Genomic DNA, 16,080 nt, shown 5'->3' on the forward strand with positions numbered 1-16,080 from the left:
TACCTTTGGTGATGTTGGTAGCAGTGACCGCATTTCGCGCCTTCTCATAAAAGCAAAAGCAGTCGTTGGATGAACGAAAGACGATTTTCAGCCGAAAATGTTATGAATTTGTTTTAATCTGGCCTTCTAGAGTGATTTTGCCTTCGAGAACTTAGAAACAGTCGTTTTTATTAGTTTTAGTGAAATTGTTTGCAAGAATTGGACAAAATGTATGTGAAAAGCATCATCATCGAGGGCTTCAAGTCCTACGGTCGCCGAGTGGAAATCAAAGATTTCGATCCGTCTTTCAATGCTATCACAGGATTGAACGGAACTGGTAAAGTCTTCTTGCTATGCGGCTTAAAATTTCAATTTAACTCGTACTTTCAGGCAAGTCCAACATCTTGGATGCGCTTTGTTTCGTCATGGGCATCTCCAACCTGTCTAGCGTCCGAGCGCATTCCTTGGAGGAGCTGGTATACAAACACGGCCAGGCCAATGTGACCAAAGCCTCGGTCACCGTCACTTTCGACAACACGAACAAGGAACAAAGTCCCTGTGGTATGCCCTTAATCTTCAATTAACTTAATTTGAAATAAATATTTAAGGGAAGAATAATCCATTTCCTAAATTTATGTACTACTGGAGTACTGGTTTTCGTCAAATTCTAATTGCAATTAAATTAATTTTTAAAGGCTATGAGGAGAAGGACACCATCAGTATCACCAGACAGGTGATCATCGGTGGCAAAAATAAGTACCTCATCAACGGCATCACTGTGCAGAACACCCGTGTTGCTGATCTCTTCAAATCGGTGCAGTTGAATGTCAACAACCCTCACTTTTTAATCATGCAGGGAAAAATCACCAAAGTCCTCAACATGAAACCGAAAGAAATTTTGAGCATGGTAGAAGAAGCGGCCGGCACTCGAATGTACAAGACCAAGAAGGAGCAGTCGCTGAAAACGCTGGAGAAAAAAGACCAAAAACTGGTGGAGGTCAATAGGCAGGTAAACGAAGAACTGCAACCCAAAATCGAGCGGCTTCGACAGGAAAAGGCGCAATACCTGGAGCTGCAGAAGTGCACCAGAGAGATTGAGACGCTCTCTCGGCAGGACACTGCCCACAAATATTATGAATACCAGGTTTGGGAGAAACTTTCACTTTGATGAGAAGCAGAAAATGAATTTTTGATTTCAGGAGCAAAAAGTGAAGCTGGACGGAGACCTGCAGAACGCAGAGAAGAAGGTTTCCAAGTTGGAGGGACAGGTTGAGTCGAAGGCCGAGGAATACAAGCGGCTGGAGGAGAATTTAAAAAAGTTGATGGAGGCTAAGAAGAGTGAGGGCGAGAGCGCTCTGAGTGCTCTTGAAAAAGAATTGCATGAAGCTGTCACACATGATGCAAAATTGGCAGCGGAAAGTAAGTCTCTTGGAGAGGCTGCGAGTAGCGAAGCCAAAAGGCGGCAACAGGTATGCACAAGGAGAGAAGAGCGTGCAGATATATTTCTACGCTAGAAATTTTTATCGCAACCGAGGATTAAAAATTTCAGGTTTTGAAATCGATGAAAAATGATGAGAAACTTCTCGCTACCAAAGAAGCTCAATTGGCTGGAGGCAGGGATGAGTTCTCGGCCGCTGACGCTAAGACGAAAGAATTGACTGATGCTTTGGAGGCGGCCAGGAAACGGCACGAGGCGGCCAGCATGGGCATGTTTGTTGATGAAGAAGGCAAAGCCACCTCTCTGCAGCAGCAGTTCATCGACGCCCAAACCACGGCCATCAGCGCAACAACTCAAGTTTGCTCAAAACTTAAGAGAAAGATTCTATTTGTAACTTATTTTCCTTCAGGAAAGCACCCTTTCGATGCAGATCACACAACTGAAAAAGGAACTGGCTGCCAAGAAAGCGGAGCTGAAGGGGGCAAGTGGTCAAGATATAACACAGGAAAAAAACAAGCTCAAAACTTTAGAGGAAAAGATAGCCTCTTTAAAAGTGATAAAATGATTTTAATTTTGAATTTGTATATCAATTTTATTTCTCATAGTCCAAATTGGAGAAGCAATCTGGTTGTGAAGAGGCCTATGAAGAAGCTAAACACAAGCAGCGTGCTGTCGTCCGTGAAGTTTCCAGTCTCAAAGAACAAGTAACTAATGCACTTTTTTTCTTGATCATAACTTTTTTTATTGAAATGTACAAAATAAGGTTTCGGAGCAACTGCGAAATTTCCCAAGTGCAACCTTCAACTTCCCAGATCCTTGCCCTGGTTTTGACCGCTCCAAGGTCAAAGGTCTGATCTGCAACAACGTCCGAGTGAAGAAACCAGAGTTTGCCCTGGCCATCGAAACGGTGGCCGGCGGCTCCTTGTACAATGTGTTGGTGGACAACGAGGAGACGGCCAAGTTGCTGATCAAGTCGGCTCACGAACGCCGCACCTACCTGCCCCTCAACAAGCTCCAGTCCTCGACTCTGCCCAAGGACAGGGTGGACGCCGCCAAGAACCTGGTGGGCGCCAATGACGTCTGGCTGGCCATGGACCTTGTCGAATTTGACCCGCAACTAAAACCTGCCATGCAGAGGATCTTTGGAAACACGCTCGTCTGCCGAACGCAGGACGCTGCCAAGTCCCTTCCTTTCAACCCTAGGGTGTGTAAAAATGCATTTTTTATGAGAAATGATTTTAAAACAAAATTTCCTCAGGTTGGATGCACCTGTGTCTCGTTGGAAGGCGATTCCTTCAGTCCTTCCGGTGTGATGAGTGGTGGTTCCACCGACAAAAAGTCTCTGTTGCTGCCAGTGCTTGAAAAGTCCAGAGAGGCGAGAGAAAAACTCAAAGGCAAACAGATGGAATTGGCCAACATTGAAGAGCACCTCAGAAACAACGAGAAGGTTCGATATTTTTATTTTTGTATAATTTAAAGAGATCAGAGTAATAATTTTTGTAAATCAGGGCATGCAAGTGAAGCAGCAGTTGAGAGCCGAGTTGGAGGAGGCGCAACACAGTGCCAGTCTGTGCAGAGACTCTATTGCCAAGAGCAACCGAGGCCGCCTTGAGCTTGAAAACCAAGAACTCGAGACCCAGCTGACGGAGGCAGAGGAAAAGGTGAAGATTGCAAGAGAAACTTTGGCCAAGAGCCTGAGCAAGCAAAAGGAAGTTGAGGCTTTGATGAAGGACAGCAAAAATCACGCCGAGAAGCAGAAAAAGCAGGCCGAGAAAGAACTCAAAGAGCTGCAGAAGCAGCTCGACAAGCACAAACAGTCCTCCGAACAGAAAATGCAGGTTGGTTTTTAGTTTTCACTTTTTTAATTCATGTAGAGTTTTAACTTGAATGTAACTTTTAGGAATTCAGCACTATGGAAGCCGAGATGGAGCAGCTGAAGACAGCAATTGAAACAGCCAAGGAGGAAGCAAAGGAGGCGGCCGCTTTGATAGAGGCCAACGAAGCAAAGCTGGAGGAAGGACGAGGAGATTTGGAGGGGGCTAAGGAAGCCGTGAGAGAGCTGCGGGCAAAGGTCACTCAGGAGAAGGACCGAATAAACGCACAGAACAAGGAGATAAACTCGATCAACCAGACCAAAGATAAATTGACAAAAGAAAGATCTGATTGCGAACTTGAGCTGAAGAAGTTGGCGCACGCCATAGAGAAGCTGACGGTGCGTTCTTGAACAAGACAAATTTTTTTCATTGAATATTTCAATTGAAATTCCAGGAGGAAATCAAAGTGCTGGAAGATTACATGCACAAACTGGAGAGGAAGAACGACTGGATTGTGACGGACAGGCACTTGTTCGGCCAGAAGAATGGTCCTTACGACTTTGCTGCTCATAATGTGGTGGAAGAGAAATTGGCTTCTCTCGAGTCGAGAAAGAGAGCGCTTGAGAAGAGGACAAACAGCAATGCTCAACACATATTGGCCAAAAACGAAGAGCAAGTAAGCCGCTTTTTTATCCTAATTGGTGAAAAAGATTTCTGAAATGTGAAAATTTAAGTTGCTGGCGCTTCTCAAGAAGAGAGACATTGTGGAAAGTGACAGGCTAAAACTGAAAGTGGTCATTGAGGTGAGAACTCTTAATTTAGTTAATTTTTCTGCAATTAAATTTCCATTGTTAGGCTTTGGACAAGAAAATGGTCGAGGCGCTTGACGTAGCCTGGCAGAAAATCAACACCGACTTTGGCTCCATTTTCTCCACACTGCTGGTGGGAGCCACTGCCAAACTGGAACCAACTGGTCGCACCAACAAAATCATTGACGGATTAGAGGTAGTTTAAAATATTTTCCCAAAAGCAAAATTGACTTATTCTATTCAGGTCCACGTCGGTTTTAATGGTAAATGGAAAGAAGGTCTTTCCGAGCTCAGCGGCGGTCAAAGATCTTTGGTGGCTTTGTCTCTTGTGCTGGCCATGCTCCAGTTCAAGCCTGCCCCTATCTACATTCTTGACGAGGTTCGATTTTTCCAAAAACTTCTTATGAAAAGAAACTCATTGCAATATCACATATTCAGGTTGATGCTGCCCTGGACCCGTCTCACACAGAGAACATTGGTGAGCTGGTGCAGAAACACTTTAAGCAGTCTCAGTTCATCATCGTCTCGCTCAAGGACGGCATGTTCAAAAATGCGAATGTACTTTTTAAGACAAAACTCGTTGATGGCGTTTCTAACGTGGACAGAATTATGCAGTCCAGGGCAAACAAGTAGGACCTTAATTTTACCTAACTTTAAGAACTATGTGAATATTATTTTATTCTTTAAGTTCTATTGTAAATTTCAAACTTCAAGTTAGAGTGTAAATTTAATGCAACGTATCTATAAAGTATTTTTTCAAACAGAAACACTGGGCGTAAGAATTCACAACTTTAATAATTATCCTCATTAACCTGCTTTGCATACAATTTCAAATAATTGGCCACCGCCTTTAGGGTTGGCAAACGATCAACAGTGGGGCCGCAGGCAGCGGCAAGGCTGATTTTGGGGAGCGTCACTTCTTGTAGAGGCCGAGCCGGACGCCCGCCTCGCGGTTGGGCTGCCGGGCCTTGGGGAAGGGGCTGTACGGCCGGTCCTCGCTGGCCGCGCGGCCCCACCCGGCCGCCCTCGTTGGCGGCTGCTGCACGATGCGCTGCAGAATCTCCGAGTTCTCTCGAATGACCTGGAAGGCGCGCGCCCGCCGCTCGGCCGCCTCCCCCTCCACCTCCTCCTCCACCGAGGAGGAGGCGGACTCGCACATGGCCACGGTCCACCGTTTCCGCGACCCCTCCAGCATGGGCGACAGCGGAGACACGGCCTTCGGAGGACTGACCGGCTCCAACCTGATGGGCGACAGGTCGGCCACCAAGTCGGGCATGTTCGAGGAGGAGTCCGGAGAAGTGAACGAAGAAGCAATCGGACTGTCCATCAAAGGCAGACACAAACTCACTCCCGCCCCCTCCACACTTTGTCCACACAGATCAGTCGGTGAAATTTTGGTCGCACTTGCTAATTGCTCAATTTCAGGTGGTTCGTCCTCCTCGTCCGGAGAGAGCGAGGGGAATTTGAAGTTCATCAGTTTGATTTTCACTGGAGTCTTGATAATCTCAGTTTCTTCTTTCGGAGGAGTAAAGCTTGAGAGTTTGTCGGAATCGACTGGTTCTTCTATTGCTACGCTCGGTTCGGGGAAAGAGAAGTCTACTATTGCTTGAAACTGGGGCGAAGGGGTGGTGCGCGGCGTCAGTTGGGGGATGGTGATTTTCTGCGTGCACTCGATGGGGAAGGAGTAGTCGGAACTGGACGAGTCGGAGGGCGGCGGGTTGGGCGACGACGCGTCCAAGGAACACGAAAGCAGTTTGTCGGACAGAAAGTCGAATTCTTGTGAAAGACTTGCGTTTTGCGAAGGCGGTGACTTGTCCAGTGTCACGGGCGGCAGTTCTGGCGGGACGGGCGACAAGGGCATCATTTCGAAAGGCGAGTCCATCGGCGAGAGCAGCGACGAGATGGGCGCTGCGACCTCCAGGGTGTTGGGTCGCCTCTCCTCCTCCTCCTTCTGTCCTTCCTCTTCCTTCTCCTCTTCGGGGGGCGGGAGGGAGAGGGAGGGGAGCGGTGAGACGTCCTCGTTGTCGCTGTCCGAGTCGCACAGCTCGGTGCTGCTGGACGCGGTGGAGGTGGATGACGACGACCTGCCGCCCTCTGGAGGCGACGGACTCCTGCGACCCTGCAGCTCGTGCCACCTGATGGTGGACCCTGCGGCCAGGGGCGTCTTGGTTCGCCGCGGCGGCTGCAACGACTTCTTCTGCGGGGTGTGCAGTTGGGTCAGGGCAGGGGCCGAGGGGCGACGGGGGCCCTCGCGCAGGGCGGAACGGCCTAGAAGCAAATGGTTCATGACAACGGGGGCCGTCACAGGTCGCCCGGATGGACCCGGCGCTCGCGAACAGGCCGCTGAAATTATTCACAATTAATAATTTGTTTTGAAACGAAAAATTTAATATTACTTTGAAATATAAATAAATAAAACATTGTATTCATAAAATTCACTCAAGTTTTGAATGAACTGCAATTTTAATTAATTTCAATCAAAGTTTAAATTTTATGGAATGTAGAAATTTATTAAATGGGTTCGATTTTGACTATTAAATTATATTGGGGGAGATTCAATAGACTTAGCTCTCCCGGGATAAAAGATATCCCGGGATATATCCAAAGGGATAAAATTTAGACCACTGTCCCAGGTTAAATATTTTTTGTCCCTCCTTCAATTTTTTCTCCCCAAGTCATTGGGGGATATCTTTTCTTGGCCCCCTCTACGGGATAAATATTTAACACGCGCTAAAATCAAATGAGCTGGTAAATAAAAGGTCGTCAACATGCTCGCAAACTTTTTAGATTTTGGCCAATTGCAATGAATAAAAAACTTTTTCAAATCAAAATTTTGTGAGGATCATGAAAATGAGGGCAAAATTGAAATCCAAAGGTAACACAAAATTCTGTATCGAACTTAATTTAAAATTGCTTATTTATTTTGCTCAGAAATTTCTAAAGACCTCTTCATCAAAGCGAAATTATGCAAGGATTTTTTTCTTTTCAAATTTTGTGCATATACAATTTCAAATTTCTCAACGCTTAAAAATTAAAATTCTCAAGCTTATTTTTTTATTTGTAGATAAATTAAATTCGCCAATATTTTTTAATTACACTTAACAAATAAAAAGGAAAAAAATTAGTGAACGTGAAAAAGTAGAAGAAAAAAGAATTTGCTTTTCTTTCATCTTAAGTGTTTCCCAAATATTTAAATACCTTTTCGTCAAAGTTAATTTGGGCAAATAAATCTTTTTCTTATTGCTATCAAATCAAGTATTGAACCAGTGGCTGGCTACGGCTGCCGGCTGTCAAAAGTGCATCTGCAATGAACACTCAGCTCAGCCAATGTCAAGAAAATTTTTGACTGTATTTAATTTTTTATTACTAGCGGCTGACCTTTTTGTTTCAAAATTGATAGCAAGGTCAGGTGGTTCAACAGTTGAAATAGTTGACGGCATATTGATGGTAAAATTGTTGGGATGTTTAAGGAAGGTGGTATATAAATATGAAGGGAGAACGAGCTTTGCGTGTTTTAGCGCATTTTGGGAGTCGTATGAGAGTCGAAAACGACTCCAAGTTGACTACAAAACGACTCCAAGTTGACTACAAATTCACTACAAAACGACTACAAACGACTCCAAGTTGACTACAAATTCACTACAAATAGACTCATTTGAGGTGCTCATATGAGCACCTAAAATGAGCACCTCATATCAGGTGAACATATGAGCACCTAAAATGAGCACCTCATATCAGGTGAACATATGAGCACCTCAAATGAGCTCCTCATATCAGGTGAACATATGAGCACCTCAAATGAGCTCCTCATATCAGGTGAACATATGAGCACCTCAAATGAGCACCTCATATCAGGTGAACATATGAGCACCTCATATCAGGTGAACATATGAGCACCTAAAATGAGCACCTCATATCAGGTGCACATATGAGCACCTAAAATGAGCACCTCATATCAGGTGCACATATGAGCACCTAAAATGAGCACCTCATATCAGGTGAACATATGAGCACCTAAAATGAGCACCTCATATCAGGTGAACATATGAGCACCTCAAATGAGCACCTCATATCAGGTGAACATATGAGCACCTAAAATGAGCACCTCATATCAGTTGCACATATGAGCACCTACATATGAGCACCTCATATCAGGTGAACATATGAGCACCTAAAATGAGCACCTCATATCAGGTGCACATATGAGCACCTGATTTGAGCACCTCATATCAGGTGAACATATGAGCACCTAAAATGAGCACCTCATATCAGGTGAACATATGAGCACCTCAAATGAGCACCTCATATCAGTTGCACATATGAGCACCTAAAATGAGCACCTCATATCAGGTGAACATATGAGCACCTAAAATGAGCACCTCATATCAGGTGAACATATGAGCACCTAAAATGAGCACCTCATATCAGGTGCACATATGAGCACCTGATTTGAGCACCTCATATCAGGTGAACATATGAGCACCTAAAATGAGCACCTCATATCAGGTGCACATATGAGCACCTGATTTGAGCACCTCATATCAGGTGCACATATGAGTACCTCAAATTGCTTAATTTGCAATTGGCCAAAATGTAAAAAGTTTTCGAGCATGTTGACGATCTTTTATTTACCAGCTGATTTATTTTAGCGCGGGTTAAATATTTATCCCGTAGAGGGGGCTAAGAAAAGATATCCCCCAATGACTTGGGGAGAAAAAATTGAAGGCGGGACAAAAAATATTTAACCGGGGACAGTGGTCTAAATTTTATCCCTTTGGATATATCTCGGTTTATCTTTTATCCCGGGAGAGCTAAGTCTATTGAATCTCCCCCATTGATTTTTCTTGATTTTTTAGCTTTAAATTGGCCAAAATATTTATTCGTATCTTAAATACAAACAAAAAATGTTGAAGCCTGACATTAAAAACAATTTTTATCTATCTCGAGCGTCGCACTACATTTTTTAGCATCTAATTTTTAACATTTTAGCTTAAGGTTTTGACAATTTTTACCAGTTTCAACCATAGACTTTGATAAATAGTAAAATGAATACTGTAAATGAAAAATAGAAATGCAAAGTTTTGATTGAACCGACCTGAGATGATGATGTGCGCCTGTCTCTGGCGCACCCTGAGCCGTGAGTACTGCTCCTTCAGGGCGCTGATGTCCAGGTTGAGTCGCTCGCGGTCGACGGACGGCCTGCGCCCCCCGAACACCGAGCCCAGGCCAAAGGCGGCCACGGCCATCTTGTCCTCGTCCAGGTCGTCGTCGGTGTCGTCGTCGAGCTGCAGCAGCCGCAGCCCCCGGCGCGCCGCCCCCACGGCGCCGCCCCAGGGTGTGATGTTGTACGTGAACCTGTCGCGCAGGTCGGACAGTTCGGTCACCGGCTTGACGGCGATCACGGCCATGATCAGTTGGTTCGCGTCCGAAAGACCGAACTCGAGCATTTCGCGCGTCAGCACACCCATGATACTGTAAAACTCGTCGGCACTTTCCACCGCCAGAATCCGCCTAAAAGATTAATTTTCATTTAGAAAAGATTTTTTTGCAATATTTATTCCATAATACTTCATTTATTCAAATTGAATAAATTGACAATAAATGACCATTTTTTGTTAAAAATTTTTAAAGAAAATCTGGAATAAAATCGCGTTTATATTTTCGGAAATTTTATGTAACTTTCACAAATTTTCACATCTAAATTGGCAACAATGGCAACACTAAATCACAAAAATATTGACTCAATTAATAAAAAACTAAACATATATTATCTTTTAAAAGCATCTAAAGCAAACTGAAGTTATAAGAAGGCCATTTTTAGTGATGATTATTTTTGCCAAACACCACTTTTTGCATAATTTCATTATTAATGCTTGAATATTATTTTATTTCGCAAACTTAATTTTAATTTTAGATCTGAAACTAATTAATAATTATGCAAAAATAAATTCTTTTCTTAAAAATATTACTAACACTACATTTTTTAAAATCTTTTTGCAATATTTGAACTAACTCTTGCAATGAGGACCAAATGGCGAGGGCCGCCCTGAGCAGGATTTCGTTGCCCTCAAGCAGGACGAGGTCCCAGAGGCGGAGCACCGTGTTGTGTGGAAGGCAGTTGGCAAAGAGGGTGAGGAACCACTGCATGGTGAAGACGTTGGTCAGGGGCGGCTCGTAGCCGGCGCCCGACGCCTCCGCCTGCAGCGCCTCCAGGTGCTTCGAGAGTCGCGGCAGCCGCAGCCGCAGAAGTTCGCGGAACACCGCCATGTCCACCGAAAGGCCGCACATGTTGCTCGCGAAGTAGCCGTCCGGAAGGACACCCTCGATCAGCAGAATCATCACCTAATGTCAAACATTTTTATGTTAATAAGTGTTTTTAAAACTAAACTTTTCTCAAACGCAGTTTTTTCTTAAATATTATGATTATTTAATCATCAATATACGGTCGATTACAATTTTAGAAATTAAGAGGAAAATTCATTTCGTTTTAATTAAAAAAAGGAACCTACCTTGACAGAATCCACTTCAGACTTATCCATAACCTGCAAGTTAAAATGGTTAATTTAAAAAACTTTTTTTTTATAATCTTGGTTATACTTGAAGAATGAGAGCGGCGAGCATGTTGAAGCCCTGACAGTAGCCGACGTTTTTGTTCCACCTGGCGTAGGCGAGCAGCACCCTTTTGAGCAGCGCCTGGTTGTGTTCGCCCGTCGCGCCGCAGAACAAACTGCACCCCGTCCTGTGCAGATCCTAGGATTTTTTATATAAGCTTTGTAATGTTTAAAATTCAACTTTTGTTTGAAAGGATAATGAATAAATAAATTTCGGACCTTGACGATTTGGACGCCGAGTTCTTCATCGTCAGGGTTGCTGGTGTCACTGAAAATGACGCGCTCTGTTTGCGACCAGTCGACGCACCTGGCCGTTAAGTGCCGCTCCGCCAACGTCAGCCAAAGCTTTATTGGTTTCTCATTTAATTTATTTGTTAAAATTATTAGGTTTTGCAATAATTACTCTGCGACGGAACTCAGGAGGAATGCCTCCGGGCATTTTGGCCACCATTTTCATCGCGTCGCGCCACTGGACGAAGCCGCTGTCCGACGGCGGCGGCACCACGCTGAATCGGACGCGCGCATCCTCACCTAAAAATGTCATCAAAATTTTTATCAATTGTAAAAGTTGGAATAATTTTAAAGACATATGGATTATATTGAATTTAATTTGTTTGAATTGATTTTTGGTGAAACGTATCGTTTAAAAATTAATAAGAATATATACAAATAAAAAATGAATCAATCTTTATAGATAATAATTTCATTAGAGAGAGGAAAAGTGAAATGTCAAAAGGCAACATAACCGAGAAAGTTCTTTAAAATGATTAACAACCAAGATAAATTTTAACGTAGCTCCTTTAAAACAACAAAACTTGCAAAATCTGGCCAGTGCGAATTTGTTGACGCGTAAATATTTGCACGCGCGTAATCGAGCCGAGCTAATTGAATAATTCATATATTTATAAATAGCGACGAAAGGTCAGCGCATTACATTACTCTGGGGGGTTGCGAGTGTGTCGCGATTTCGCCTTCTTTTCCTCCCCTTAGCAGGGACGGACACGCGACAAGGGAATTCGGTTTTCAAGGGTCAGGGTGCGCGGAGGGTGGTATACCTGAGGGTCCTGCCCTGGCCCCGGCGGCCAGGCTCTTGATGGAGCTGAAGAGGCCACTCATTGCGCGCCCGGTTGGCACTCCTGCGCGGGCGGCCACCCACCCCGTCTATCGATTTTTAAATGGCTAAGGGTGGCCGACGGGGGTGGCACCCCTGCCGCGGTGCTCAAATCTGTTTGGCACCCCAAGTAGTACGGCAGCGCATCGAAAATTAGATATATACGCGCGCGACCTCATTATGCACGCGAGACACATTGTCTGGCGCCACTTTTCATATTGAAGGGCTGCATTTCGAAAATCTTTTTTTATTTTTGTCTTATAAAGGTTTGTAAAGTTTGAAAGGAAAAAGTAGCAAGTCCGTTGGAGATTTAATTAGTTGTGAGATTTTTTAATCACATAAACCTAAAAGATTATATAGCTTTAATCGCTAAAATGTAAGCCGAAAAATCTAGCCACATAAGCAGAGATTTGTAGACATTTATCTCTAAGAAACGGGTTTATATTTTTAGGCTCGAATTTCTTTTATACTAGAGAAGGTAAAATTTTTACCTATACACGCTTTTTGAGTGAATAAAATTAAAGTAGGATGTAGGATTGTAAAATAAGAACATAATCTTTCTTATTGAAATTTTAATTCTTTCGATGAATCTTTAAAATTTGTAAGTCACTTTTTTGGCAAAAATATTCAAGATATAAATTGAAATTTATATCCTAAATCCTATATTTTATCTTTATTCTAACCGAAAATTGAATGTTCATATAATTTTCTTTAAATAAAAGTTAAACAGATTAATTAGATTTTCAAAAGAATTTTAACGTGGATTCAAACTCTACACTAAAATTTACAAAAAACACTCACTCACACTAACAAATTAACAAGATTAATTAGAATTTAAGAATTTCATTAAAAAAAGATAACTTTGATTACCTGTGGAAGCCGAGTTGGCCCTGAGGAGGGCAGTGACCACTTCGCAGCGCAGGTCGCACTTCCTGCGCAGGGCGTCGCGCAGCCGAAGCTGTCGGCCGAGGTGGGCGCCGAGGGACTTGACCTGCGCCTTCAGGGCGTCGGCGCTGGAGCGCAGGGTGGCGATTCCGTCGGCGCCGGCCGACGGCGCCAACGTGTCCCAGAAGCAGGGCTCGATGCTGCCTTCAGAGGGTGAGCTGATGGCCGGCCCGTCGCGGTAAATCTCGTGCAGCAACTCTTCCAGCAACGAGCGATTCGTCTCGATTCGCATCGCTGCGTCTCAAGAAATTTTAAATTACTTCCAAATAGAAGTTAATTTTAGTAGTCATTTGACTCTTTTGCTATTATCAAACAAGGAAAATCATTCAAAAATTGTTCAATTAACATTTTACCAGCTTTATTTATAAAATGTTCTAAATGAAACTGACGATTAAATTTATAAAAAAATTATTTCAAATATACTAGCTGCCTATAAAAAAAAAAAAAAAAAAAAAAACAGCGAAGACAACGAATGTAAAAGGAAGCAGGGTTTCTTTAATTCACTTTGATGTTTTATACCATATTGAAAATTTTTGCTCAATAGATAACTAAATTGATTTAAAAAAATTTAGATTTACTTTATAATTCCTTTTACAGAATTTCAATTCACTCTGGAAAATGATTTTGTATTGTACCTGTTGCTATGGTATGTCTGCGGACACGGCTGTTTTTGCCACTCAAATTTTCTTCTCGCCGCATTACTCTCACTTTTGCACCACGTCTCGACAAAACATTTCAAATAAACGCACCTCCGAGAAAATTCCACGCGACTGAGAGCGTGGTATGAGTGCAAGTACGTTTGTTATCAAGGCACACACCACTTCCTGCTCTACACTGATATATAACTGCCTGATGAACACGTCTGCTGTGCAATGCGTGTTAAAAACAAAACACGCCACCGCACTTCAAGTTCAAGGTGATGAAAAACTCGCCATTAAAAAAGCAAGTTTGCTCGGCGAGTTGAAAAATTATGTTTAAAATTTTGTTCCAGAATTATTCAGATCAAGGCACATTTGGATCGAATGTAGCTTGTGGTGTGCAACGTCTTTAATAAGCCTGTGACCTGTTTGATACAGACACACCTGTCAACCCGCATTTGAATCAGAAACGATTTAACTGGCTTTCGTTTCGGATCGATAAATCCGTTCTTAAAAATTATCATAAAACAATTTTTAAACGTTAATTTGTATTTTTTATTATTATTATATGTGCAAGCCCTACTAATAACAATTGTTTCCCCTTCTAAAATCAAGTTTAAAACCTTAGGATTGTCTACAGGAAGAGAATTTTTTGGATGAGATGCAAGAAGTCTTTGTATTGTTGTTTTGCAGCTCTTGATTTCTGTTCTCCTCCGCCAGCTGCCTGGCCTCTGTTGAAAAGAACAGAAGAATAAGTCAAAAGTGGACAAATTTGCAAAGATTAGTTTACCGTTGATCTGGCGCTGAGTGAAAAAGGCCTGCTCGTCAGGGTCAGGCCCATAGTGGAGGTCTTGCAGGTAGGGCAGGACGCTCATTGAGTGCACCCTGTCGCCGGGCACCTCCACCCACGGCTCGCACTTGGGCATCTTCCGCACTATCCAAGGGTGGTGACGAACCTGCCAGTCAAAGAGTTCGTTAAAAAATAAATAAATATGCCCAGTTTATTTTCTCACCTGATTCAAATTGAAGCGCTTGTGCGGGTCGGCGCAAAGAAGACCGGACAGGAGGTCGGCCAGGGAGGGGTCAAGGTTTGGGGGCATCGTGAAAGTGCCCCGACCAATGGACTCGTAAAGCCGGTACACGTTGTCACCTTCGAAAGGGTACAGTCCTGTGCACATGTTGAACAAACTCACTCCTGAGCCCCACACATCAACCTGGATTTGAAAAAGGTTTAAGTTTCGAGAAAGGGTAAAAGAAAAATAGGTGATCACAAATTTAACATTTGTTAGTAATTATCTTCAATGTAATAAGCCCAAAATATCTTTTTAAAGTACAAATCAACAATCATTTTACCTTTTACAAGTTTGAAATACAAAATTTCCCCTAAAAGCATCAGGGCTATTCAAAAAATTTAACAAAAACTCTTTACAACTATTTTTCTTTTAATTTTCATAAAAAAACCTATTTGTCCCAAGTGCAGAAATAACTATGCATTGACCTTGAACCCTGAGAAGGTGTTGGCCCCGTTGGCGATTTCAGGTGGCTGGAAGGCGGGCGTGCCCTGGCCGTCCTGGCACGAGTCCTCAGGGTCGAAAAGGCCGACGACCTCGGCCACTCCAAAGTCGGAGATCTTCAGGGTGCCGTCCATGGTGAGCAGCAGGTTGCCCGGCTTCAGGTCTTTGTGCACCACCCTTCGGCTGTGCAAATACTCGAGTCCGTCCACCAGCTGGCAGAAGTAGCTTTAATCAGATGAAATTTACCAAAATTATAAAGAAAATATTATGGTTTCGTTACTAGTGCGATTGCGAATATGGAAGCTTCTTTTCCGAGACAGAGTCCAACAAGGCCTGCAGGGAGAACAGGCAGAACTCGAGGACCATGTACAGTTTGTCCTTGATTTCATTTCGCATCACCTGAAAAAGTCGCCCATTCAAAGACTATCCAAAAAAGTGATTATTACTTAATTACCTCAATTAAACTTATCACATTTGGGTGCTTCAGACTAGACAAAAGTTTAATCTCTCTGCAAGTTGGAAAATTAAAAATTAAATTAAGATTTGTTTGATCAATAAACCTTTGAACGTTGGCTTCTCCATTGGGAATTCGCTTGAGCTTGTTTCGTTTGAGAATCTTGATGGCTCTCCTGGTCAACGTGTCCTGGTCCAGGGCCTCCTTGACCTTTCCGTAGGAACCTTCGCCCAGGACTTCGCCCACCACGTATCGTCCGACCATTTTCACGCCTTTCGGGCCGCGCTGGTAAATTACCTGCGAATGGGAAGTTAAATATTCGTTGCAAACAAAAAAAGGAGTTTGGAAAAAGAAAAAAACCTGATCCGAGTCAACCCTGTGGAAAAGCAGAAGTCCCTCTTCCTCCCAGTTATCGTCCATTCTTCGGCAGTGAGATTCAGACTATTCAGAGGGAAAAGACGGAAAAGTACGAACTGATTCAAGTTTTCGGAACCAGCATTATTTGCGAAATTCCAATCGTAGAAAATTTTATTGAAGTAAATACAAAAGTGGGCGTGGCCGACTTGAAAGCCGCTGTAAACATTGCCACGCCCCCGTCCAGTCGAATTTCTAAAGTTGACAAGCAAAGTCGCGTTTTCGGACAGTTCTTGTTGATTTGAATGGCCGTCGGCCGTCGTCGGCGGACGACGCCGCAACAGTTATTACCAATGAAGGCAAGAAGATATTTTATTACTTCTTTTATCGCGCTCCGTCTTATTTTTATCTTA

At 43.3% G+C, this 16,080-nt stretch overlaps 3 protein-coding genes across 4 annotated transcripts; 1 reads left to right on the top strand and 2 right to left on the bottom strand.

Moving 5' to 3' along the window:
* The first annotated feature begins 23 nt into the window (after window positions 1-23).
* LOC132201876 (structural maintenance of chromosomes protein 2) lies at window positions 24-4,813 on the top strand. The gene is made up of 16 exons (XM_059628411.1): window positions 24-316; window positions 370-540; window positions 675-1,123; window positions 1,179-1,448; window positions 1,529-1,774; window positions 1,827-1,970; window positions 2,023-2,121; window positions 2,181-2,621; window positions 2,676-2,864; window positions 2,926-3,255; window positions 3,318-3,629; window positions 3,686-3,907; window positions 3,966-4,034; window positions 4,087-4,236; window positions 4,285-4,419; window positions 4,479-4,813. Exons 1-16 carry the CDS (start codon window positions 208-210, stop codon window positions 4,671-4,673), a joined length of 3,531 nt encoding a protein of 1,176 aa, XP_059484394.1. The 5' UTR covers window positions 24-207; the 3' UTR covers window positions 4,674-4,813.
* Window positions 4,695-13,753, bottom strand: LOC132201877 (TBC1 domain family member 30). Of its 2 annotated transcripts, XM_059628412.1 has the most exons (9): window positions 13,343-13,753; window positions 12,633-12,941; window positions 11,055-11,182; window positions 10,871-10,996; window positions 10,638-10,790; window positions 10,550-10,582; window positions 10,054-10,382; window positions 9,136-9,551; window positions 4,695-6,383 (listed from the first exon to the last, which is right to left on the bottom strand). In XM_059628412.1, the coding sequence occupies exons 1-9, from the start codon at window positions 13,404-13,406 to the stop codon at window positions 4,954-4,956; spliced, it is 2,988 nt and encodes a 995-aa protein (XP_059484395.1). In that variant the 5' UTR covers window positions 13,407-13,753; the 3' UTR covers window positions 4,695-4,953. The 2 variants fall into 2 exon arrangements, with proteins under 2 accessions (XP_059484395.1, XP_059484396.1); XM_059628413.1 differs by lacking the exons at window positions 12,633-12,941; window positions 13,343-13,753 and adding an exon at window positions 11,707-11,887 and having other exon boundaries at window positions 4,701-6,383.
* Window positions 13,754-13,874: 121 nt separating this feature from the next.
* On the bottom strand, window positions 13,875-15,880 carry LOC132201885 (serine/threonine-protein kinase STK11-like). Its single transcript, XM_059628424.1, has 8 exons — window positions 15,674-15,880; window positions 15,420-15,610; window positions 15,314-15,368; window positions 15,140-15,258; window positions 14,844-15,084; window positions 14,359-14,559; window positions 14,136-14,301; window positions 13,875-14,076 (listed from the first exon to the last, which is right to left on the bottom strand). Exons 1-8 carry the CDS (start codon window positions 15,731-15,733, stop codon window positions 13,970-13,972), a joined length of 1,140 nt encoding a protein of 379 aa, XP_059484407.1. The 5' UTR covers window positions 15,734-15,880; the 3' UTR covers window positions 13,875-13,969.
* Window positions 15,881-16,080: the final 200 nt, after the last annotated feature.

The sequence above is a fragment of the Neocloeon triangulifer genome, unplaced genomic scaffold (genome assembly GCF_031216515.1).
Source record: "Neocloeon triangulifer isolate White Clay Creek 2 clone unplaced genomic scaffold, ASM3121651v1 ptg000014l, whole genome shotgun sequence".
NCBI lineage: Eukaryota > Metazoa > Arthropoda > Insecta > Ephemeroptera > Baetidae > Neocloeon > Neocloeon triangulifer.